We start from the raw sequence: 25,355 nt of genomic DNA, 5'->3' as shown, positions 1-25,355 counted from the left end.
GCTCTGCTATATACTATATGGCTGGGCAATATACTACGTGGCTCTGCTATATACTATGTGGCTGGGCAATATACTACGTGGCTGGGCAATATACTACGTGGCTGGGCAATATACTACGTGGCTGGGCAATATACGTGACTGGGCAATATACTACGTGGCTCTGCTATATACTATATGGCTGGGCAATATACTACGTGGCTCTGCTATATACTATGTGGCTGGGCAATATACCGTACTACGTGGGCTGTGCTATATACTATGTGACTGGGCAATATACTACGTGGCTGGGCAATATACTACGTGGCTGGGCAATATACTACGTGGCTCTGCTATATACTATATGGCTGGGCAATATACTACGTGGCTGGGCAATATACTATGTGGCTGGGCAATATACTACGTGGCTGGGCAATATACTACGTGACTGGGCAATATACTACGTGGCTCTGCTATATACTATATGGCTGGGCAATATACTACGTGGCTCTGCTATATACTATGTGGCTGGGCAATATACCGTACTACGTGGGCTGTGCTATATACTATGTGACTGGGCAATATACTACGTGGCTGGGCAATATACTACGTGGCTGGGCAATATACTACGTGGCTCTGCTATATACTATATGGCTGGGCAATATACTACGTGGCTGGGCAATATACTATGTGGCTGGGCAATATACTACGTGGCTGGGCAATATACTACGTGACTGGGCAATATACTACGTGGCTCTGCTATATACTATATGGCTGGGCAATATACTACGTGGCTCTGCTATATACTATGTGGCTGGGCAATATACCGTACTACGTGGGCTGTGCTATATACTATGTGACTGGGCAATATACTACGTGGCTCTGCTATATACTATGTGGCTGGGCAATATACCGTACTACGTGGGCTGTGCTATATACTATGTGACTGGGCAATATACTACGTGGCTGGGCAATATACTACGTGGACATGCATATTCTACAATACCCGATGCGTTAGAATCGGGCCACCATCTAGTATGTGTGTGTGTGTGTATATGTATGTGTATATATATATATATATATATATATATATATATATATATATATATATATATATATATATATAATAAGTATGTGTATAAATATAAAATGTATATGTAAATATAGAAATGTGTATAAAAATATTATAATATATGTGTATATATGCATGTATTTAAATATATTATTTTTATTATTTTTTTAAGTTCAAGTTACTCATGGAACACTTGGACCCTGACGAGGAAGAGGAGGAGGGAGAAGTGTCAGCCAGCACAGATGCCCGAAACAAAGCCATTACCAATTTGCTCGGAAGTAACAGCCCTAAAAATAATGTGGCTGAGACGGAGGAAGAGGAAAGTGAGGGCGAGGAGAAAGCTGGGGCGACGTCAGGGGTAAGTACCACCGAATGAACATCTGTGAATGTTCTTGTCCTGTAGACTAGTGATGAGAAAGTCGCTGGTAGCGGCGGTGCTACAGGCTGACGACTAATGACGGTGCTGCAGGCTGATGACTAATGACCGTGCCATGTACTTGTCACAAATTATGATGCATTTAGATGAGCAGATAACCGGAGAACGAACATTAGGCGTGCTTGTTCCCGATTATCTCCCTGTGTAAACATGCCGGCAAACACGGACAAATGATCGCCTCACTTGTCAGGTGATTGGATTATTTATGCTGGATTAAAAATAATTCGCATCACATCACCTTTCAATAACTGTCGTTCTGTCCACATCATTGATCGTCGGCATGTGCAAGTGATAACTGAACAATCGGCTTGAGCAAATGCACCATTATTTACTGGTGGCTTCCTCTGTATGCCGCCACGTGGCGCAGATTAGTGCCGCTGCCATGTCACCAGCAGCGATCTCTCTCTGTGCATGTAGATTACTAATCCCGTGTAGTGTCGCTGTCTGGTGTGTAATTCTGTGGTGGGAGGGGGTTTTGCATGTGACATAACGTGTTTAGGTTAATCCAAGCCTTTGGGATGCCTTGCTGCTCTGTTTCCTGAGTGTATGAGTTTTGGTCTTTAAAATGAACCCCCTGCTCTTTCCGCTTTGTCCTTCACACCTCTTGGTCTGTTGCTAGCTTCTTACCTCCAAAGCTTTCCTCGCTTCTCCGCAAGCAGCTGCTTAAAAAAAAAAAAAAAATAATAATAATAATGCTCCTTCGTGTCATTTTCCTTCTAAGTTTATGTTGTATGCATGGTCAGCGGACAAGGCTTTACCTCCCTCCAAATTACCTCTTACCTGGGTCTCCATGATCAGTTTTAAGCCTCTGTTGTTCGATGAGACGCAGACCACCCGTGTCCGCTTGGCTACTCTAACAACAGGGGCCGTTGGGAGAAAATTTTTACTTGCCACAGCACTGATCAGAATCCAGACTGGGGCTATTATCCCTTATTTTTCAATTTTTTTTTTCATTTTTTTTTTATATATATTCCTCCTAGCTTTTTTTTTCCCCCGTCTGTGACCGTCTTTTATCTTTTTATTTTTTTCATCTGTTTCATGCCGCCCCTTACTTTAGAGTGAATATGTCGGCATGTATGAGATTTTTTTTTTTTTGCATTATATGCAGAGATTACAAAAAAAAATAAAAATTGCCTGAAATTAGTACAAGGTTGCAATGAAGGGACGTACATAAAGTGTGCGAACAGCCGCCTGTCCTTGTCATAAATGCATCAGGTGTTAATAATGATAAATTCTCCATCGGTATCGCGTAAAAATTCCTCTCTAAAGCCTGATGTATGTGCTTGTGGTATATAAGGGATGAGATGTGCAGATGATTGTTTGGTCCCTGTGCTGTGGTCTTTTTGAGGCAGGGCTATCTCATAAAGTCATTTTGCTGTGGGGGTAAGAAGCTAATTTTGTAGCTAGTCTTAACCTTTTATACATCTTTTTTTGTAGAAAAGGTTTAGCGGAAAAGGCAAAAAAAAACGTAGAAATTGAGATTTGTCCAAAGTAAAAGGTAATTTTAATTTAGATTTCCTCTTCTATTCTGTCCCTATTTACTTGCTATGATATATATATATATATTTTTTTTTTTGGTAACTCATAGATTTTAATTTTTTTGGAATGCGGTAGCCGTAAAATTTTTGGTGGTACACGTTAAAGACCTAATAACTCCCCCCTAGGCACTTGGTGGTTAAAAAGCATCCCACAGATTGGATTGTGTGCGTGCCGCCGGCAAACTCACCACGGTGCCTGGGGTTTACATTTCTGTGTTCAGTTTTGGAACTCATGACTTTACAAGTTAAGGTTTTTTTTTTGTTTTTGTTTTTCTTCCCCTTCTCTACCCCCTTTTTTTTTTCTCTCCTTTTTTCCTTCTATACATTATAGTTAAGAAAATCGAAAAGGTTATCAGACTCTTCAGATCTATCAGGCCACATGAAAGAGACCGTTGATGCCCAGGATGTCATCGCACTTTGTTGTCCAAAGTACAAGGACCGGCCACAGATTGCAAAAGTAGTTAAGAAAACCAGCCACGGGTTCAGCGTCCAGTGGATGGCGGGCTCCTACAGCGGCATTTGGGTTGAGGCCAAACGCCGCGACGGACGAAAGCTTGTGCCTTGGGTCGATACAATTAAAGAGTCGGACATAATTTACAAAAAAATACCGCTAACGAGCGCAAATAAGCTGACTAATAAAGTTGCTCAGACTTTACGATCGCTGTATGCAGCCAAGGACGGGACTTCCAGCTAATAATACGTTTGTATATTTGCAGCCAAATTTACAGGAAAAAAAAAAAAAAACAAAATTAAAAAAAAAAAAAAAGGAACGAAAGAACGGACAGTCTTCAACTTGAAATCTCAGCATTCTGGCAACAAAAAAAAAAAAAAAATGTAACACGCAAACACACACACACGAAATAAAATAACAAAAACATTGAAAGATCAGATTTTATGAAGCGTCAGAAAGGAACTTGGCCGCCTGAAGGAAATGTTTGGAAAACATTGTTGTGGGAGCTTCCTTCGCTGTTGTACAGCAGAAACTTCTCAGTTCATTTTTACTCCCACTGTATTATAGTTTAACAAAAAAAAAAAAAATTGTTTATATCTTGAAGAATACTTTCTGTTTAAAAAAAAAAAGAGCGAAAAAAAATTACAAAAAATAAACAAGTGAATGTTGAAAATTAGTCTGTTAATGTTCTTAATAAAGTGTTCTTGGAGTTTAACCTAGCAGCGGATGGCTTTCTTTAGCTTAGCCCATTTTTCCAGAGAAGCATCAATTTTGTTTTTCTTTTTCTTTTTTTTCATTTTTTTTTTCTTTCTTTTTTTTTTCCAAGCTGTAAAATGGCAGAATGTTTTGAACACATATAATTTATTCTGTTGGGAAGGGAGGGGGAGCATGCAGTATCTATGACCTTTTTCTGCAGGAGATTATTTTTTTTGTTTTGTTTTTATTTTTTATTATTTTTGTTTGTAAATGTAGATTTTGATGTATTGAGTCACCCTGAAATTTATCACGAAAAGGGATCCCGAGAATACCTGCTGGAGAAAATACTGCAATAAATTTTTTTTACTACTTTGTTACTTGTCTGTTTCCATTTGACTTTTTTTTTTTTTAATGTAAATCTGTTTTAAACTAAATTATATTACTTTACTGTCTTTTATGTAAAAGTTTTTTGTTTCTTTCTTTTTTTTTTTTTATGCGAGACAACTGTTGTTAAAGGGGTTGTCCCCTACTAGGACGACCCCTTTTTTTTACCTAAATATTAGGCCCCAATAAAATAAAGCCTATACTCCCCTCCTGTGCTGGCGCCGATCCAGCAGTGTCGGCACTCCCTGTCCCGGGGCGCTCGTGTGGTTGTTGTGACACTGTCCCTGCCTTCTTCTTTATGTTCAATTTGTTCAAAGGCCTGGACAGTGACGCCGACACTGATCGGTGAGCTCTGGGACAGCGAGTGCCGACACCGGCGGAACAACGCCGACTGGGGAGGTGAGTATAGGCTTTTTATTTTAGCGGCACCAAACATTTAGATGATGAAGGGGTTGTCCTAGTAGTGGACAACCCCTTTTTAGATGGTTTGTATAGGCTGAAATAACAGCTATATTTTATTTTCCTTTCCCTTTTTATTTTTAGTTTTTCTCATATATATTTATAATATATAGGCATCAACACTATTTTGTTTTCCAAAATTTCTAGTATGGATCTATGAGCTAGCACTGTGCCAAACACATTTTCAAGAATGTTTTGATAAAAAAAAAAAAAAAATTATTCCTTGTGTGTTTCAATTTTTTTTTATATTTGTATTTTACAGTTTGGTGTGGAGACTCTTTTTTTAAGTTGCAGGAGTAAAAAAAAAAAAATTAAAGAGTAAAATAATAAATGATGCTAAGTCAATTTCTGCAACCTTCCCATAATGGTGTTCACAAATATAGGTTCTTATGTTTTTCAAGGAAAATAAAAAAAAATATATATATTTCGGGTACTTAACAATTTTGGTTCATTTTTTGAAGATGCAAATAAAGATTTAAAAAAATGAAATTGAATCTGAAGAAAAACACTATTTCTCCTTCGCCTCATTGGGGGACACAGACCGTGGATGTATGCTGCTGCTGCCACTAGGAGGCTGACACTAAGGGATACAAAAAAAGTTTGCTCCTCCCCTGCAGTATACACCCTCCTGCTGGCTCTCAGCTAACCAGTTCTTGCTTAGTGTCCGTAGGAGGCACACGGACTGGTCTGCCATTCAGACCCCAAAAACTTTTTACCTTTACAACGGACGAATGGGGCGACTGATTCTTTCATGTTCTGATCTCCCCGAACCAACAACAGTCGAGCACGGGAGTTGTACCTCTCCGTATCCTCTCTTGCGACGTGGGAAGCCACTGCCTGAGCTGATTTTAGGGGCGACGGGCCCCTTCAAGGGCACCGATCTCCCCCCTTATCAGACGAGCACTGGAGTGTCACCTCCAGTATCCTCTTCTGCAGCCAGGCCTATTGCCGGACATTCAGCCTTGCCCACCAGGTTTTACCCTCGGCTGTTCAGAGGCACTTTCCAGCGTGGCGTCCGAGCAGCCCCCACTGCACCACCACTATTAAAAGCGGATGGTACAAGGAGGCGGACGGTTCCTCTCCACCTCCAAAGGGACGATGGATTGAGGACTTTTCTTATCCCTGCACCGTCCAAACAGCAGCAACAGCACAGGATCTCGTTCTATTTTCTGACCTGCTGAACAAAGCTGCATACTGGGGTAAGTGCCGCGGCTCGAGCGGTTGGAGGGCTCTGCGCAACCGGGGCTTTTTTTCCTCGTTCTCTCTCGTTCGGCGCCGGCTGGCTTAAAAAATTTAGCCCCCGGCTTCAGGTTTGTGTAGGCTGCAGCCTGGATCTCCGCCCCCTGCTAGGCCGTGCTTCAGGCTCCGCCTCCCTATTCAGGCGCCTCTCATTCAAAACGAGAACTCTATTCTCGGTGGCCATCTTCTCCCTCCTGCCATTTCCAGACACAAACTCATCCGGAAGTGGCTGCTGCACGCACTGGCGGTATTCAGCACTGAAGACAGCGCTATTCCAGAAGGGGGACTCAGAATCCGGGTAAGGAGACAGCAATCCCTCCGCACGCATCGGCAGCATAAAGGGACTAGCGTTCCCTGTTTGTTTAATGCTTACGACCTACAATCTCTGGTCTTAAAGGCGCATGACCAGCAAGTGACTGGCAATCCCTGGTCTAAAAGGCACTCGTCCAGCATTTCCTGGTTTTAAGGGTTCATGACCGCATTCCCTGGTCTTAAAGGCGCATGTATAGTCGCTGGGCTTATAGGTACATGTCCAGTTTTCCCTGGCCTTTAAGGACACATGACCAGCATTCCCTGGTCTTAAAGGTTCCCTAGTTTAAAGAGACTCATGACCAGTTTTTCTCTTCTCTTAGTCATGACCAGCCAGAAGCCGGCCGCCTTTAACAGAGTACTTAGCTCAAATGAACACAAGAGCCCTCCGCCGCCGATCCCATCTCTTCCCAGAGTACCTAGTTCCCCCCAAGGGGCATTGCATCTGGCGTAATCCATGGCTTCTCTGACAAGAGATTGAACCCTCTGGTTTGAAGTGCTCGCAAGACCAATATACATAGATCCTCCCTTACATGGGAGCTTTAGGCTAGCAGGGGCCACATGTATTCTAGAAACGGAACAAGACTCCGCATATGAATCAGACATCGCCTTGGATCTGGACTCGCCAGAGCCTCAGAACAGGATCGATTCGCTCATTTAGGCCACAATCTTTGTAATTTGACAGGGTCTTTCTCTAGATCACACAGGGTCCCTCAAAAACGGAAACCATTAGTAGTGCATTTGCAATTTTCCTGGACAGCGAGCGTCCGGATAAGCGACTCACTGGCTAGCACCATGGTAGCGCAATGGTAAACATCATGAATGATCGCAAATGGACTTGCTCTAGAAACACAGACTGTTCTTCAAGCGTCATGAGATGCCATACCTGGTTTAACTGTTTTTTTTTAGAGCGACAGGTCCTTCAAAGGACACCAATCTCACACCAGCATCAAATGAGCACATGGAGTGTTGTCTCCACGTATACTCTGGGCGACGTGTCCTTCAAAGGACACCGATCTCACACCAGCATCAAATGAGCACATGCAGTGTCACCTCCACGTATACTCTGGGCGACGGGTCCTTCAAAGGACACCGATCTCACACCATCATCAAATGAGCACATGGAGTTGTCCCCTCTACGTATACTCTACTACCACCGGGCCTGATGTCAACCCAGATGCCTTTCTTTTTGACGTCCGAGCAGTTCCCCTCTGCATCGCCACTATTTAGCGGATGATGCGAGGAGGCGGACGATACCTCTCCACCTCCCTGTTAAGAGGTTGGTTGATTGAGAGTTCATCCTTTTTATCTCTGCACGTTCAAAGACTGCAGCACAACTCAAGAGATGGGTACTTTTCCTCACCTGGCGGATGCAACCGCACACTTCGCTACCTGGCACCTACCAGTATTCCTGCCCGATGGATCATCTTTTAAAAATACCATAGACTGTCAGACAATGACTCGTTCCGTCTTGCGGCATCGAGTTCAGCGCTTTACCCTTCCTTAGCCCACACGGGTTACCAGACCAATGGTCTACTGGTCGGACACCTTAGCTACTTTCATTTACAGAAAGATTGAGTAGTGTCCGCAACACATAGGAGTGTTCTATGTAAAATATGCTATACACCTCACCATAGGGTGCTAGGTCTATGAAGTTTTTTGTTACTGATGGTTCCAGTGTTGGTCTATATTTGTTTCTTTCAGGTCAATTATCTCTCCTCCGGAGGCAGTACAGCGGGCCATTCAAATCTCTTGAGTGGGAGGCTTTCTGGTGCATGCCTCTTTGAATGCGGCTAGTTGCGCAGCGCTGTCTGCAATGAATCCCATTTCATTCAGCTTTATGGATCAGAGAACGGAAGCATACTCTGCGTTTAAAAAATTAATTAAAAAAAAAAACCTCTGTCATCACTCCCTTACCGAGTGGTCGCTTATTCGGTGAGTAGTTGGGAGTGTTCCCCACGTGGGCACAAAGGATAGCAGGGTCCTATAGATCCAACCAACAGTGGATGGGTTGTCCATGACAGTCTAGATCTGAGGGATCTTGGTTCCAAAAAGAGGACCGAAAGGTAAGACCGATCCTGGAACTCTAACTTCTAACAAGCTTCGAAAAGGTCATCCTCCTTTGGATGGGGTTCCCCCACTCGCCCATCACTTCAATAAGGAAAAGCTGGAGTTTTTTTCTGGCATCCATCGACAATCGGGATGCTTACCTTCACAAGTCACGACCTTGCCCTTCGGCTTTGCTACTGCTCCCAAAGTATTCGCCATTATCATGACGACTGTCATGCCTCTCTGGCACTCTGGGTGCGTGGCTGTCCTCTCCTATCTGGTCGACTTCCAGCCGTCCTTCCAGGATTTCGCTGAGCCCGTCTATATACATATGTACCTTACGATACCCTTCCTCACTAGGGCTAGCGGATAGACTCAGACAGGTCTTCCTCGTTTCCAGCCCAGCAGATATCCTTTTTACTAAGGATGATCCTGGACACCTCCAGAGGGTTGGAATCCTCCCTTGAAACAAGGCTGTTGTCCTTCAACAGGGAGCCCCCGCACTTGGTCACTCATCCCCTCATTCCGGGCCGGCAAATGCCAGAAAGGCCTGTCTAGTCGTGGGCTCTCTTCTGCTACGTCGTTAAAAGAAGCAGGTCCTCAAGACAGGGCTGAATTTCAGCCCCGGTCCGTACCTGCCCTCATTCCATCCGATTTGCTATGAGTATCCTTGGGTAGTATAATAGCAATGGAGGGAGTTCCCTTCACTCCGCTTGTTTTTTTCTACAGGTCAAACAGGTTTCCAAAGGGTAATCTTGGAGCGTCTTTCTCATCCGGGGGAGATCCCTTCTTCTGGTCCAGTGGTTGCTAGTAACTACGAAGCGTCCCAGCTCAAGGCCTCTGTTTATTTCAGGAATCCAGTCTCCTGATCAGTTTTTTTTCTGGGGATCCCAACGGTACCTCTGCGCCTACAGCAGGCCCAATGCTCTCTGGCAGGTCTCCCCATCCAAATTCAGTTTGATATTATCACGGCTGTGCAATACATCTATCATCTAGCAGGTACCCACAGTCAGACACCTTGACCTACGTACCTCACCCTCTCTGATGGGCCAAGATATATCATCCAGTGATCTCGGCAGTACTCATTCCAGGAGTACAGCTCTGGGCGGCAGCTTCTCCTCAGCCTCCAGGGTCTTGCCTCAAGTGAGTGGGAAATTCATCCGGAAGTCTCCCAACATATTTGCCTTCACTGGAGCACTCCAGATGTAGATCAGATGGCGTCCAGCCTGAACGCCAATGTACTCGAGTTCATGATTCGGCTTCGAGACCCAATAGCCATCGTAGTGCATGCTCTGGTTCTTCTGTGATACCAGCTCCTTCTCACTTTTTCCACTAGTTCCAAGGGTCTTTAGGAAACAGGAAGACCCCAGTGATCCTGGACATCCGCGTTGTCCAGGTCAATTCAGACGAGTCTTCGGAGCTGGCCGCTCTGTTCCTTCAGATCTTTTTTCCTTATTTCCATCAAGGCAAGGTTGTCCTCAGCCCGTCCCCGTCCCTTGTTTCCAAAGGGGTATCGTACTTCCACTGTTACAAGGGCATCGTTCTTCCTTCTCTTTCAGCTCCAGTCCACAAAACGGAATGGGTGCCCCATTCCCTGGACAATGTGAGAGCCCTGAGTAAGTACGTGTCGAGGACGGCGTCCTTCGAGCGGATGGACACCTCATTTGTGCTTCCTGGCGTTATTTCAGGAAGGGCTTAGCCGTGTCTTCGGCCATGTTGGTCTGGTGGATTCTTTACACATCCAGAAGTCCCGTGTTAGACGTCAGCCTATCTTCACTCCATTCGATCGATCGAGGTTCCTTGGGTTCTCGACACCAGGCGTCAGCAAAGCGCGTCTGTCAACTTTGCAGGTTCATCCAGCCCACATGCACTCTTGAAGCACCATAATTCTCAGACCTCCGCAGACGTGAGTCTGGGCAGGCGGACTCTGCAGGCCGCAGTGGCGCACTTGTAAGTAGCGTTACACAGGGTCTGATCTGATGTTGTTCCCACCCAGTGACTGCTTTGGGACATCCCACGGTCTGTCCCCCAATGAGGCGAAGGAGAAATAGGGATTTTTGTGTACTCACCGTAAAATCCTTTTCTCCGAGCCATTCATTGGGGGGGACACCGCTCCCACCCCGTTATTAGTTTGTGTTTGTTTTTTTTATAATTAACATGCTGTTCTCTCACACACATATATATTTTTTTTACATGCTATACTCTCATGTATAATTTGATATATAATATACTCTCATATGTTATTATTGATCTCCTACTGCTTTTGCACCGAACTGGTTAGCTGAGAGCCAGCAGGAGGGTGTATACTGCAGGGGAGGAGCTAACTTTTTTTTGTATCACTTAGTGTCAGCCTCCTAGTGGCAGCAGCATACACCCACGGATTTTACGGTGAGTGCACAAAAATCTCTATTCTGTAATGAAAAATTCTTTTTCCTGAACCTCTTCATGTAGCAGGGGCTGACCAAGATAATCCAAGGTCTGAATTTACATGGGAATCCGAATCCTTTCCAGCCTATTATAATGACCTATATAATTTGCAGGGTAATCAATACAGAGGAGGACAATTTTATATTACAGGATGATTTATGTAAACTAGAAGCTTGGGCTGATAAATGGCAAATGAGCTTTAATGGGGATAAATGTAAGGTCATGCACTTGGGTAGAAGTAATAAGATGTATAATTATGTGCTTAATTCTAAAACTCTGGGCAAAACCGTCAATGAAAAAGACCTGGGTGTATGGGTGGATGACAAACTCATGTTCAGTGGCCAGTGTCAGGCAGCTGCTACAAAGGCAAATAACATAATGGGATGCATTAAAAGAGGCATAGATGCTCATGAGGAGAACATAATTTTACCTCTATACAAGTCACTTGTTCGACCACACTTAGAATACTGTGCACAGTTCTGGTCTCCGGTGTATAAGAAAGACATAGCTGAACTAGAGCGGGTGCAGAGAAGAGCGACCAAGGTTATTAGAGGACTGGGGGGTCTGCAATACCAAGATAGGTTATTACACTTGGGGCTATTTAGTTTGGAAAAACGAAGACTTAAGGGGTGATCTTATGTTAATGTATAAATATACGAGGGGACAGTACAAAGACCTTTCTGATGATCTTTTTAATCATAGACCTGAAACGGGGACAAGGGGGCATCCTCTACGTTTGGAGGAAAAAAGGTTTAAGCATAATAACAGACGCGGATTCTTTACTGTAAGAGCAGTGAGACTATGGAACTCTCTGCCGTATGATGTTGTAATGAGTGATTCATTACTTAAATTTAAGAGGGGACTGGATACATTTCTGGAAAAGTATAATGTTACAGGTTATATACACTAGATTCCTTGATAGGGAGTTGATCCAGGGAACTAGTCTGATTGCCGTATGTGGAGTCGGGAAGGAATTTTTTTCCCCAAGGTGGAGCTTACTCTTTGCCACATGGTTTTTTTTTTGCCTTCCTCTGGATCAACATGTTAGGGCAAGTTAGGTTAGGCTATGGGTTGAACTAGATGGACTTAAAGTCTTCCTTCAACCTTAATAACTATGTAACTATGTAATTTTAAGGGCCAATTCTGGGACATGTCAGCTTCGTCTCTTCACCTTAAAATAAATGACTATCTGACAAAACGCCCTCCCCAACTGTCCATCCGGAACTTGCGGACTCTCTGGAGGAGGACTTTGCCGAGGAAGTGATTGCTGCCATTATTAAATCAAATCCGGTGGGAAAGAGCCCAGGCCCTGATGGGTTCACTCAAAAATTTCATAAGGTATTTAGCGAGCAGCTTGTCCCTATCCTAACAAAAGTCTTCAGTTTTGTGTCAGAGGGATCCCCATTCGTGTCCCCGTCCTTGGAAGCCCACATCAGCGTTTTGCCAAAACCAGGGAAGGATCCATTGTTAATTTCCAATTATAGACCTCTCTCTTTGATTAATATGGATATCAAAATATTTTCAAACGCCCTAGCAAATAAATTGGCGCCTTTTGTTTCTTACGGTTATTCATACAGATTAAGTAGGGTTTGTCAAGTGCCAGGAGGCCAGAGATGATACGTCTAAAGGTACCTCCACACTGACCAACTTCACAACGATATCGCTAGCGATCCGTGACGTTGTAGCGTCCTGGATAGCGATATCGTTGTGTTTGACACGCAGCAGCGATCTGGATCCTGCTGTGACATCGCTGCTCGGAGCAGAAAGTCCAGAACTTTATTTCGTCGCTGGACTCCCACAGACATCGCTGAATCGGCGTGTGTGACGCCGATTCAGCGATGTCTTCACTGGTAACCAGGGTAAACATCGGGTTACTAAGCGCAGGGCCGCGCTTAGTAACCCGATGTTTACCCTGGTTACCAGTGTAAATGTAAAAAAACCCAAACACTACATACTTACATTCTGGTGTCTGTCGCGTCCCTCGGCGTTCTGCTTCCCTGCACTGTCAGCGCCGGCCAGCCGTAAAGCAGATTACAGCGGTGACGTCACCGCTGTGCTTTACGGCCAGCCGGCGCTCACAGTCAGTGCAGGAAAACACAGCGTCGGGGGGACAGACCAGAATGTAAGTATGTAGTGTTTGTTTTTTTTTACATTAGCACTGGTAACCAGGGTAAACATCGGGTTACTAAGCGCGGCCCTGCACTTAGTAACCCGATGTTTACCCTGGTTACCAGGGGACTTCGCATAGTTGGTCGCTGTCTGTGTGACAGCTGTCCAGCGACCACACAGCGACGCTGCAGCGATCGGGATCGTTGTCTAGATCGCTGCAGCGTCGCTAAATGTGACGGTACCTTTAAAACTCTTTCCCGATGGCTCGGGTGAGGTCCAAATGGCTCCCATTTTGTTTGCTTTCAGTTGACGCAGAGAAGGCCTTCGACCGGGTCAGCTGTAGTTTCAGGTTGGCTTCCTTGCATCAATTGGGCCTGGGTGCCAAATTTATGGAGAAGATTCTCTCTATATAGGAGCCCTTCAGCTAGGGTTAATGGGTTCCTGTCCTCCCCTATCCACATCAACAACGGTACACGGCAGGGGTGTCCTCTGTCCCTTCTCTTGTATGTATTGATAATGGAACATCTGGCAATAGCCATTAGAAAGAACCCCAGCATTCCCGGTATTCCAGTTGGGGTAGGTCAATGTAAATCAGCCTTGTATGCAGATGACCTTCTCATGTTTGTCACAGCCTCGCATTTCCTTCCCCTCCATAGTCAAAGAATTTCAGACATTTGACCATCTTAGTAATTTTAAAGTGAATTATTCTAAATCGGAGGCCCTTAATATAACTTTATCTAAAGATGAAGTTCAACATCTTAAAGATAATTTTTCCCTTTAAATGGCAGGAAACAGCATCAAGATACTTGGGGGTAACCATCCCGACAGATCATACTAAACTATATTCTTTAAATTTCCAACCCTTTTTGGATAAGACTTTGAAAGACTTATATAGCTATGATAAGCGGAAGCTCTCATGGTTTGGCCGTATCAATGCAATAAAAATGGATGTATTGCCTCGTTTCCTGTATATTTTCCAGACAGTTCCTCTAATTCCTTCTCCTTTCTTATCCAGAATCCAATCAGCCATCTCGAGATTTGTGTATGTAGGGGAAGGGTGGAAGACCCCGGATCGGCATGGGTACTTTATATAGGCACAAAGGCTCAGGGGGTGATGGTCTTTCAAATTTCAAATGGTATCACAAAGCAGCGCTGTTGACATGCATCCTAGACTGGCAGTTCCACAGTTCGGACAAACGATGGGTGGGAATAGAAAAAGATAGCTCTAAAATTCCACTCCATTACCTCCCCTGGATCAGCCCTAAAAGTAGAGGTCAATTCAGGTCTGAAGCTGACCTCTTTAAAGATACACTTAAAGGACGGGATCTGGAGACCAGCAGAGGCTCTCTGTCCTTGGGCAGTGGACCGCTTACACCTCTCTTCTCTAATCCGTAGTTTTCCCCCGGGGGTGGAGAGGGATCGTTTTCTTGGATGGGAGAGAAGGGACAATACTAGATGCTTTCATGTCCTCATAGGTTTGGCCATTCCCGCTTTCGAATCAGTGCAGCCGTTAGAGGGCAGGGGCCCTTCTGATTGGCTGAAGTACCTCCAACTAAAATCCTTCCTCTCGTCTCCAGAAGGCGCAGGCTCGTACGCCTCCCTTCCTACTCCGTTTGAAAAGCCTGCACATGCTGTCTTCTTAATACATGCTCTTTTGAACCAAAATACCAAAGACTAGTTTCCCAAGTACGTGGAGGGGTGAGTTGGGAGTTGATATATAGGAGGCAGAGTGGAGGAAGACTGTTGTATACTCAAATAAATTCTCTATTGCCTGTGCTACACAGGAAAAGAATGACTAAATTCTCACCAGGTGGTATCGCTGTCCTGATGTCTTACACGCCGCTTTTCCCTCCGTCTCCGATAGGTGCTGGCGTTGTGGAGTAGAGAGAGGTACCATGCTACACACTTGGTGGGGATGTAAGCATTTGAAGCCATTTTGGGATTTTGTCTTTTCCGCTTATCAAGCCATTAGCGGTCATTTGACCAACTCCCCCCCCCCCCCCCCCCCCCAGGTGGCTTTATTATCTATCCTCCCGGGCTGGTTCCAGAAAAAGGGGCTCCTAAGATTCTGCTTAACTGCTGCGCACACTGTGATCCCGAGACATGGGAAATCCTCCCAATCTCCGAATATGAATGGGTTAAGGATATGACCAGCCTTCAAAATATGGAGGAATTGTCCGCTGAGGTTAATGGTTCAATGGAGAAATATCTGCAGGTTTGGAGTCCTTGGATTTTGTATATGGACTCTCAGGATTTTCAATCCCTCTTTTCTAAAAGGAAGATAGATTGAACAATACAGGTTAGACGGACGTCAGTTGCCCCCTGTAATATCAGACTTCGTTGTCCCCCCCTTTTTTTTTTGGTTCTCTCCTCCTTAACCCCTCCCACCCCCCCTTCCTATTCCTCTTCTTCACCTCATTCTTTCCTTTCGTGTTTATACCACTATTATTTGGAGGGACCCGGCTTCTCTGGTTTGGGTCGCTCTCTTTAAGCAGATACTTCATATGTATCGCCAAAGGTTATACAGTTTCCCTACATCCGTCATGGATTTATTTTTCTTTTTGGGATTTTGTTGGACTTGATTGAAAATGTTTTTTGACCTGAAAATTCTATTATTGTGGGACTCGGCTACAGGTCTTGATATACAATTGTGTAAATGAGATTTATTTTTGTAGTCGGTAATCGTTATGTTGTGGAATCCTTTGTTACTTGATTGTCTGAATTTCTTTTCAATAAAAACCAGATTAAACATAAATGTACATGGGGGGAAAAATAAAGCTAAAACTGGTTAGCTATTGTCAGCAGCATACGCCCATGGTTTCCGGTGTCCCCCCCCCAAAGAAGCAACCGAGAAAAAGTTTTTAATTTTGTAGTGAAGTACCTGGTCCTGCTTCTTTAGTGGCCACATAATAATATGTAGTCTTCATTTAGGAGCCTTCAAACTTAACCGGTTTCAGATTACTTTTTTTTCCAATAAGCTGTCCTGTAAGTTTTCATGAGAAATAACACTATTTCTGGTAATTTTATGAATTAAATACTGTATATGCCATTTTGCAGGATCCATTTCTAATTTTCAGTTGTCTCTGAGTTAGCTGGATTAGACTAGTTGCTACGTTTCCCATGCAGAACACACAGTGGTATAAGTGGGATTCCTGCTCTTCTGTGTCTAATTGGCACATATTCATAAACCGTGGCATGAAGGACATTAAACAGCAGTATTGGGCAGTGTACCTGTGAATCCAGTACCGTGAGATTCAGAGTTTCTAGAAAGCAGTGGTATGCCAGACAATATAAAGCAGTAAAGATCAATATAACGGTGAATCCAGCACTGGTATGGCAAACGTTTTCTAGAAAGCAGCGGCATGCAGGACAGTATAGAGCAGTGCAGCTGTGAATCCAGCACTGAGGTGCAAGACACTGTAGAGAAAGCAGCTGCATGCTGGACAATATTGAGTAGTGTAGCAGTGAATCCATCACTGAGTTGAGAGGAAGTCTTGAAAGCTGTAGTGTCATATTGCGATTTCCTCTCCATAGACTTAAACACTCAGCTGTAATATGATCCCTCAGTGACCTGGCAGTATATTTTGTTTTGACCAAGATGGATATCTGCTCTTTTTGAGACTGAAATTAGTTCATGCTGCAGGGGAAGAGGTGAAGAAACAAGGGGAGAAATAAACATTTGTCTCATAAGATCAAACACGTTTCTTTTAATTAGTTCTATTAATTTATGCAAAGTTTGTTTAATAGTGTCCATTTGTCCTTCACGGGACACAGGACCGTGGGTGTATGCTGCTGCCACCAGGAGGCTTGACACTATGTGAATACAAAAAGATTGGTGCCTTGTCTGCAGTATACACCCCACACGCTGGCTCCAGTCGAACCAGTTCATGCTTAGTGTCTGTAGACGGCACATGGGTCTGGTCTTCAGACCACAATTTTTTTATTTATACTTTATTTTTTATTCTTATTCCTTTTAGTGGATTACAGTGGGCGACGGATTTCCATTTTAAGTGGTGGTTGAGAATTAAAAAACAAAAACATGGCTTTCTTCCAAAACTAGCAGCACACTTGTTCATGAAGCATCAAATCATCGGCTTAATTTTAACCAGCCCGGAGAGAATTAAATGGACAGTATTCCACGCTGGCCGTTGCTTTTGGCATGAGATAGACAAATGAGAGCTGTAGGAGTCCCGGGAGATTGCAGTCACACTGGATGGAGATGCTTAAGAGAACTTATTATAAAAAAAAATTTGAAATTTAAGTTGACTGCAAAATTCCCGTTATGAATAATGGAAAATTAATTGGGACACGGCTTTTGGACTGATTGAATGGGATCTTGGTAAGTGTTTATAGTTTTCATTACTTTGGTGTTTAGTGACTTTTTTTTTTTCATTCATGTAAATGACTTCCTCACTCGTATGTAAACTGATATGGGCCATCACAAGCCCTCTCCAAAAGTTCCCTCCAAAATAATTATTTCCTTGTCCTGCACCAGAAGGCCACAGCAAGGTTTAGGGACTGGACTGACAAGCGGGGATTCCGTGTCTGGACACAAGCACAGCACCTATCAGCGTTAATAAGTCCAGTCTGTGTGCCTAAACCTATCTGCGCAAATACCAGACGCAGACCATGCTGTGCCTTATATGACACTACAGTCATTCACTTTTTCATCATAGTACGTAACTGATGAAGGTCCAGATATAGGACCGAAACGTTTTTTTTGGCTACTACCATTAAAATCTCACGAGCATTAAGTTGAGTGCCAGGTTCTTTCTTTTAGCACTCACAGTACAGCCGCACTCGCACAGTTGAGCCACACTCAGCCGAACTCACGTAGTACATCCACACTCAGCCGCACTCACACAGCACAGCCACACTCACACAGTACAGCCACACGCACTCGCGCAGTACAGTCGCACTCGCGCAGTACAGCCGCACTCGCGCAGTACAGCCACACTCAGCGGCAATCACAGTACAGCCACACTCAGCCGCACTCACACAGTACAGCCGCACTCACGCAGTACAGCCACACTCAGTCTCACTCGCACAGTACAGCCACACTCACACAGTACAGCCACAATCAGCCGCACTCACACAGTTCAACCACACGCAGTACAGCCGCACTCACAGTACAGCCACACTCGCACAGTTGAGCCACACTCAGCCGAACTCACGGAATACATCCGCACTCAGCCACTCACACACAGTACAGCCACACTCACACAGTACAGCCACACGCAGCCGCACTCACACAGTACAGCCGCACTCGCGCAGTACAGCCGCACTTGCGCAGTACAGCCGCACTCGCGCAGTAGAGCCACTCACGCATTACAGCCACACTCAGCCGCACTCACGCAGTACAGCCGCACTCGCGCATTACAGCCACTCTGAGCCACGCTCAGTATAGCCGCACTCAGACAGTACAGCCGCTCTCAGTATAGTCGAACTCGTGCAGTACAGCCACGCTCAGTATAGCCGAACTCAGGCAGTACGGCCGCGCTCAGTATAGCTGCACTCAGGCAGTACAGCCGCGCTCAGTATAGCCACATTCAGGCAGTACAACCACTCTCAGTATAGCCGCACTCAAGCAGTACAACCACTCTCAGTATAGCCGCACTCAGGCAGTACATCTGCGCTCAGCACAGTCCCACTCGGGCAGTACAGCCGGAGAGAGAAAGATGGGAGCAACATATGGCAAAATGGAAACCGGAACAGGCAGAATGGGAGCATCACATTACAACAGAATGGGGGCACAGGATGGGAGCAGCACATGACAGAATGGTTGCGCAGGATGGAGCAGCACATGACAGGATGGGGCGCAGGATGGGAGCAGCACATGACAGGATGGAGGCAGGATGGGAGCAGCACATGATAAGACGGGGGCGTAGGAAGGCAGCACATGACAGGATGGGGACGCAGGATGGAGCAGCACATACCAGGATGGAGACCATATACCAATATAAATGCTCGCCACCCGGGCGTAGAACGGGTTCAATAGCTAGTCTGCTATAACACGGGAAGTTAAATATCAATCTGTTTATGGTGGAAATCTAAAAAAAAAAAAAAAAAAATTTGCTTTATGATTGGGTCTGTCCTGCAGAGCTGATGCGGCAGCCGTGGTTTGAGAGTAAGAACTGCTTTCATGTAGAAGTCCATGGCTCGATAAATTCTGGAGTATTTGAGAACTTGTGTCAAGGGTGGTCAATGAATATAGCACCACTCAAAGCCATATCATGTATTAGTTATTGGCTTCAAAGTGAATGAACCTGATGGGTAAGAATGAGCAAAGCATGAGCGCTTCATTTGTGCAAATTAGCTGGACTAAACCTAAAGATTTGTTCTCTGTGTGTTTATAAATGGTGAGGAGCGTGCGTGTTTGGATATCATGTTATCAGAATATCTTAGGCGTACTCTAGTAATATGTTCTAGTCCCTGCGGCTGTTAGCGCCAACACATGAAGGGATTGCCTAATAAACAGGTAATCCCCAAATGTCGAACAGCCGCGAAACATCCAGCCACGGGGACTCGGGCATACCCGATATACTCGGATGACACCCTAGCTTGCTCGCTCATCACTACTTTTAAAATCAGTATACTGCCATTATTAAAGGAGTTTTCCATGTATATGGGTTTTATTTTTTTCATTCAAAAGTATGTAAATTGATAGCTCACTAGCCTTGTTGCTATTCGAAACCAGGGCCACACCATTGTCTTGCGTTTCAACTGAGCTGGACATTGTAACCAGTTTTCTCTATCGCTTCATTGGGGGACACAGGAAACCAAGGTGTATGCTGCTGACATTAGGCAACGAAGTTAGCTGCTGAGTAGCATACGCCCACCAATAGGTGCCTAGCTGACTAGTTTTAGCTTACTGTTTGTAAGAGGCAGACACAGGACTACTGTTGACCCCATTTTTTAGCACACAGGCATAGGTGGATGGTCCTTGACTCCATTCCTCTGACATGCAAGCCCCCAGATCCAGACATGCAGGGTGGGAAGACTGAACTGGTACCTTCCATCCGTCTGACTGCCTCCGGGACCCGGTACCTTCCAGCCACCCAACGGGCTCCAGGACGTTGATGACAGTCTTCTCCATCGTGCTGCGAATATGGATACCAGGGCCTCCAACAGGTATCCATCTCCCTAAGTCCCAGGAAAATACAACATCCTAGATATCTCTGAATTAAATATTCCAGTTGCAAATTTTTATTCCTTGCATAGTGGAATATGTTCAGAATAATAAAACAACAACAATTATCAACGTAAATCAAAATGAATGTCCCATTGAGGTCTGGATTTGAAATGATACTCAAAATCAAAGTGGAAAATCAAATTACAGGCTGATCCAACCAGTGGTAATGCCTCATGACAAGGAAAAGATGCTCAGTAGTGTGTGTGGCCTCCATGTGCCTGTATGACATCCCTAAAACACCTGGGCATGCTCCTGATGAGGTGGTGGATGGTCTCCTGAGGGATCTCCTCCCAGACCTAGACTAAAGCATCCGCCAACTACTGGACAGTCTGTGGTGCAACTTGACGTTGGATGGAGCGAGACCTGATGTCCCAGATGTGTTCAATCGGACTCAGGTCTGGGGAACGGGCGGGCCAGTCCATAGCTTCAATGCCTTGCAGGAACTACTGACACTGCAGCCACATGAGGTCTGGCATTGTCCTGCATTAGGAGGAACCCAGGGCCAACCGCACCAGCAAATGGTCTCACAAGGGGTCTGAGGATCTCATCTCGGTACCTAATGGCAGTTAGGCTACCTCTGGCGAGCACATGGAGGGCTGTGCGGCCCTTCCAAAGAAATGCCACCCCACAGCATTACTGACCCACTGCCAAACCGGTCAGGCTGAAGGATGTTGCAAGCAGATCGCTCTGAGGTCGGGCACTCAGACCATCCTCATGGAGTCGGTTTCTAACAGTTTGTGCAGACACATGCACATTTGTGGCCTGCTGTAGGTCATTTTGCAGGGCTCTGGCAGTGCTCCTCCTGTTCCACCTTGCACAAAGGTGGAGGAAGCGGTCCTGCTGCTGGGCTGTGTCCCTCCTACGACCCCCTCCACATCTCCTGGTGTACTGGCCTGTCTGCTGGTAGCACCTCCAGCCTCTGGACACTATGCTGACAGAAACCGCAAACCTTGCCACAGCTCGCATTGATGTGCCATCCTGGATGAGCTGCACTACCTGAGCCACTTGTGTGGGTTGTAGAGTCCGTCTCATGCTACCACGAGCGTGAAAGCACAACCAACATTCAAAAGTGACCAAAACATCAGCCAGAAAGCATTGGTACTGAGATGTGGTCTGTGGTTCCCACCTGCAGAACCACTCCTTTATTGAGGGTGTCTTGATAATTGCCAATAATTTCCATTTGTTGTCTATTCCATTTGCACAACAGCATGTGAAATTGATTGTCAATCAGTGTTGCTTCCTAAGTGGACAGTTTGGTTTCATAGAAGTTTGATTTACTTGGAGTTATATTCTGTTGTTTAAGTGTTCCCTTTATTTTTTTGTATATAAGTGATGTAGATGTTTTTATAGCATTGTGTTTTAATTTTATATTAAATGCTATTGTTCATGGGTAATTTTTTTTCCTAGGTTTTCAGCTCAGCATGGCCACCCTAGCCCTCTCCTGATTCCTTCCGGTGGCCAGGTTTCTAAGTTTTTTCCCTGCCTGGTTCGGGACCTTTTGCCTCTTGCCAACTTGGCTCATCCAATCACTTGTTTCCTAGATGCGTGGGATCTAATTGCGCCTTTTCTGTTACTGACCCCCCCCCCTTCATCGCAATCTTTCTTGCCCTGGTTCTGGCATATTACACCACAATATAAGGAGAGGTGAGCCGTTTCCAGATCTCCTCTACCGCAGTGTTTGGGCCGGTCCACAGCTGACTAGAGGCTCTGTGCTCACTTGCAGTCTCTCTCTGTTCTCCAAGTAGGACAGGACATAACTCCAGGACAAAATTCATGGGTGCAGGACACAACATAGCCTGGCATTGGTCTAGGCATTTACGATGAATAAGGTTACACTTTTTTGCTGTCTTTAGCCTATGCATATGATATCTTACGGACCTTTCCAATGCAGCTCTCTCAGCTGTCTCTAAAGTGCGTTCCTTCCTGGGTTGCTATTCACTTTATTTCTGCCAAATATCCAGATCTCTGCCCACGTTCACTGGGTATTGAGAATGGTTCTATAATACCTTGCGACTGGCTCACCATGGATGCAACAGTGGTTCTAGTGTTTCTGTGAGTGGGATGCAACATTTACCATGTACCTCATGGTTGATTGCAGCAGCGGTCCATTTGTCCTGTCCATTATCCAGTGAGCCAGATGCGCCATCTACCACGTACCACATGGCCAGTTGTAGCAGCAATGCAAGTGCCTTCTCTGTTAAGACGCATCATCCACCAAGTACCATATGACTGGTAGCAGCAGTGGTCTTGGTACTCTGTCCATTATCCAGCGAGTCAGTCCCACTTTATACCACGCACCTCATCCTGATTACTGTTGCACCCCAGGTGCCTTGTCCACCATCCGGTGAGTCGGACCTACTACGAATTATCCAATATGTCAGGACCTATATCTAACGCGAACCACACTACTGTGTGCAGCACGGTCCAGGTGCACCATCCAGTGATCTAGACCCACATGACTGATGGCAGTAGCGTTCTCTAGTGCCCTATCCAGTAGCCAGTTCCTACATCTACCATGATCTTCATGGATGATCAGTGTGGTCAGCGGGCCTCAAGCGATTTCATCACCTCAGTTTTGTCGGTACTTACCCTCTCGTCCTTTTGAAGCTAGAGCCAAAGTACAAGGGTTTCTTTTGGCCTGGATCAGATTCCAAACATCAGGTAAATGAGTTCCCCCCTCCTGCAAGAATTGTATAATTTCTCAAGTTGCATTCTGATAATTCCCTCCTGGTGATTAGATCATGACTCTCGGGTTAATCTATTTCAAAAACCTGACCTGCACATCCATAGACTGAGTGTGAACAGGTGCTGAACCCAGAGTCGCCAACTCGTATATAGTTAAATAAATAGGGCAGCACACTGCAGCGCCAAAACATGCAAACTTGAAAAAACGAAATTTGAACTGCATTACTGCACTAGAAATATGAAAAATGAGAGCTTTTAGCGCACAAAAATGGCCAATTTTATGTGTACCTCGTAGCCACGTTAAGGCATGTCTCTTATACGAGGTCCTACGCTTGACCTACCTCACTGAGAATAAACGTCTCCATCTGAATGGGTACATTATTATTATTTTTATTATTATTATACATTTTTATAGCGCCATTTATTCCATGGCGCTTTACATGTGAATACGGGGCAAATATAGACAAATACATTAAACATGAGCAGATAACAAGGCACACGAGTACATAAGGAGGGAGGACCCTGCCCGCGAGGGCTCACAGTCTGCAGGGGGTGGGTGAGGATACACTAGGAGAGGGAAGAGCTGGCTGTACGGCTGTTCAGTAGGTTGAGGATCACAACCTACATGTAATTATTCATATTTACATGTAATTTTTACATGTAATTTTTCATATTTCTAGTGCAGTAATGCAGTTCAAATTTCGTTTTTTCAAGTTTGCATGTTTTGGCGCTGCAGTGTGCTGCCCTATTTATTTAACTATATACGAGTTGGCGACTCTGGGTTCAGCACCTGTTCACACTCAGTCTATGTTTGGATGTGCAGGTCAGGTTTTTGAAATGTATCTCTAGCCTTCTGATCGTGCACTCCCCGCCTCCTAGCTTCAGGTGTTTTAATTATAGTAGGTCGAATACCCCTCCACATAGAGAGAGAATTTGAGTCCAAGAAGAGGTTTTTACATGCACCCATTCAGATGGAGACGTTTATTCTCAGTGAGGTAGGTCAAGCGTAGGACCTCGTATAAGAGAGATGCCTTAACGTGGCTACGAGGTACACATAAAATTGGCCATTTTTGTGCGCTAAAAGCTCTCATTTTTCATATTTCTAGTGCAGTAATGCAGTTCAAATTTCGTTTTTTCAAGTTTGCATGTTTTGGCGCTGCAGTGTGCTGCCCTATTTATTTAACTATATACGAGTTGGCGACTCTGGGTTCAGCACCTGTTCACACTCAGTCTATGTTTGGAAGTGCAGGTCAGGTTTTTGAAATGTATTCTCTAGCCTTCTGATCGTGCACTCCCCGCCTCCTAGCTTCAGGTGTTTTAATTATAGTAGGTCCAATACCCCTCCACATAGAGAGAGAATTTGAGTCCAAGAAGAGGTTTTTACATGTACCCATTCAGATGGAGACGTTTATTCTCAGTGAGGTAGGTCAAGCGTAGGACCTCGTATAAGAGAGATGCCTTAACGTGGCTACGAGGTACACATAAAATTGGCCATTTTTGTGCGCTAAAAGCTCTCATTTTTCATATTTCTAGTGCAGTAATGCAGTTCAAATTTCGTTTTTTCAAGTTTGCATGTTTTGGCGCTGCAGTGTGCTGCCCTATTTATTTAACTATATATGAGTTGGCGACTCTGGGTTCAGCACCTGTTCACACTCAGTCTATGTTTGGATGTGCAGGTCAGGTTTTTGAAATGTATTCTCTAGCCTTCTGATCGTGCACTCCCCGCCTCCTAGCTTCAGGTGTTTTAATTATAGTAGGTCCAATACCCCTCCACATAGAGAGAGAATTTGAGTCCAAGAAGAGGTTTTTACATGTACCCATTCAGATGGAGACGTTTATTCTCAGTGAGGTAGGTCAAGCGTAGGACCTCGTATAAGAGAGATGCCTTAACGTGGCTACGAGGTACACATAAAATTGGCCATTTTTGTGCGCTAAAAGCTCTCATTTTTCATATTTCTAGTGCAGTAATGCAGTTCAAATTTCGTTTTTTCAAGTTTGCATGTTTTGGCGCTGCAGTGTGCTGCCCTATTTATTTAACTATATACGAGTTGGCGACTCTGGGTTCAGCACCTGTTCACACTCAGTCTATGTTTGGATGTGCAGGTCAGGTTTTTGAAATGTATTCTCTAGCCTTCTGATCGTGCACTCCCCGCCTCCTAGCTTCAGGTGTTTTAATTATAGTAGGTCCAATACCCCTCCACATAGAGAGAGAATTTGAGTCCAAGAAGAGGTTTTTACATGTACCCATTCAGATGGAGACGTTTATTCTCAGTGAGGTAGGTCAAGCGTAGGACCTCGTATAAGAGAGATGCCTTAACGTGGCTACGAGGTAC

At 44.9% G+C, this 25,355-nt stretch overlaps 1 protein-coding gene across 5 annotated transcripts in view; it reads left to right on the top strand.

The window, feature by feature from the left end:
* Nucleotides 1-3,897, top strand: part of NIPBL (NIPBL cohesin loading factor) — a 160,944-nt gene extending 157,047 nt beyond the window's left edge. For 2 of the 5 annotated variants that reach the window (XM_069745947.1, XM_069745945.1), the window contains exons 46-48: nucleotides 1,221-1,406; nucleotides 2,922-2,982; nucleotides 3,354-3,751. In XM_069745947.1, coding sequence (XP_069602048.1) covers nucleotides 1,221-1,406; nucleotides 2,922-2,963 — 228 coding nt within the window. In that variant the 3' untranslated portion in view covers nucleotides 2,964-2,982; nucleotides 3,354-3,751. Of the gene's footprint in view, nucleotides 1-1,220; nucleotides 1,407-2,921; nucleotides 2,988-3,353 lie in introns of those variants that run through there. The other 3 variants (XM_069745944.1, XM_069745943.1, XM_069745946.1) reach the window with 2 other exon arrangements.
* The last annotated feature ends 21,458 nt before the right edge of the window (nucleotides 3,898-25,355 follow it).

Source organism: Ranitomeya imitator, chromosome 1 (genome assembly GCF_032444005.1).
Source record: "Ranitomeya imitator isolate aRanImi1 chromosome 1, aRanImi1.pri, whole genome shotgun sequence".
Taxonomy (NCBI): Eukaryota; Metazoa; Chordata; class Amphibia; order Anura; family Dendrobatidae; genus Ranitomeya; species Ranitomeya imitator.
Note: the sequence above shows the minus strand (reverse complement) of the source record. Positions and strands in the feature narration are given on the sequence as shown.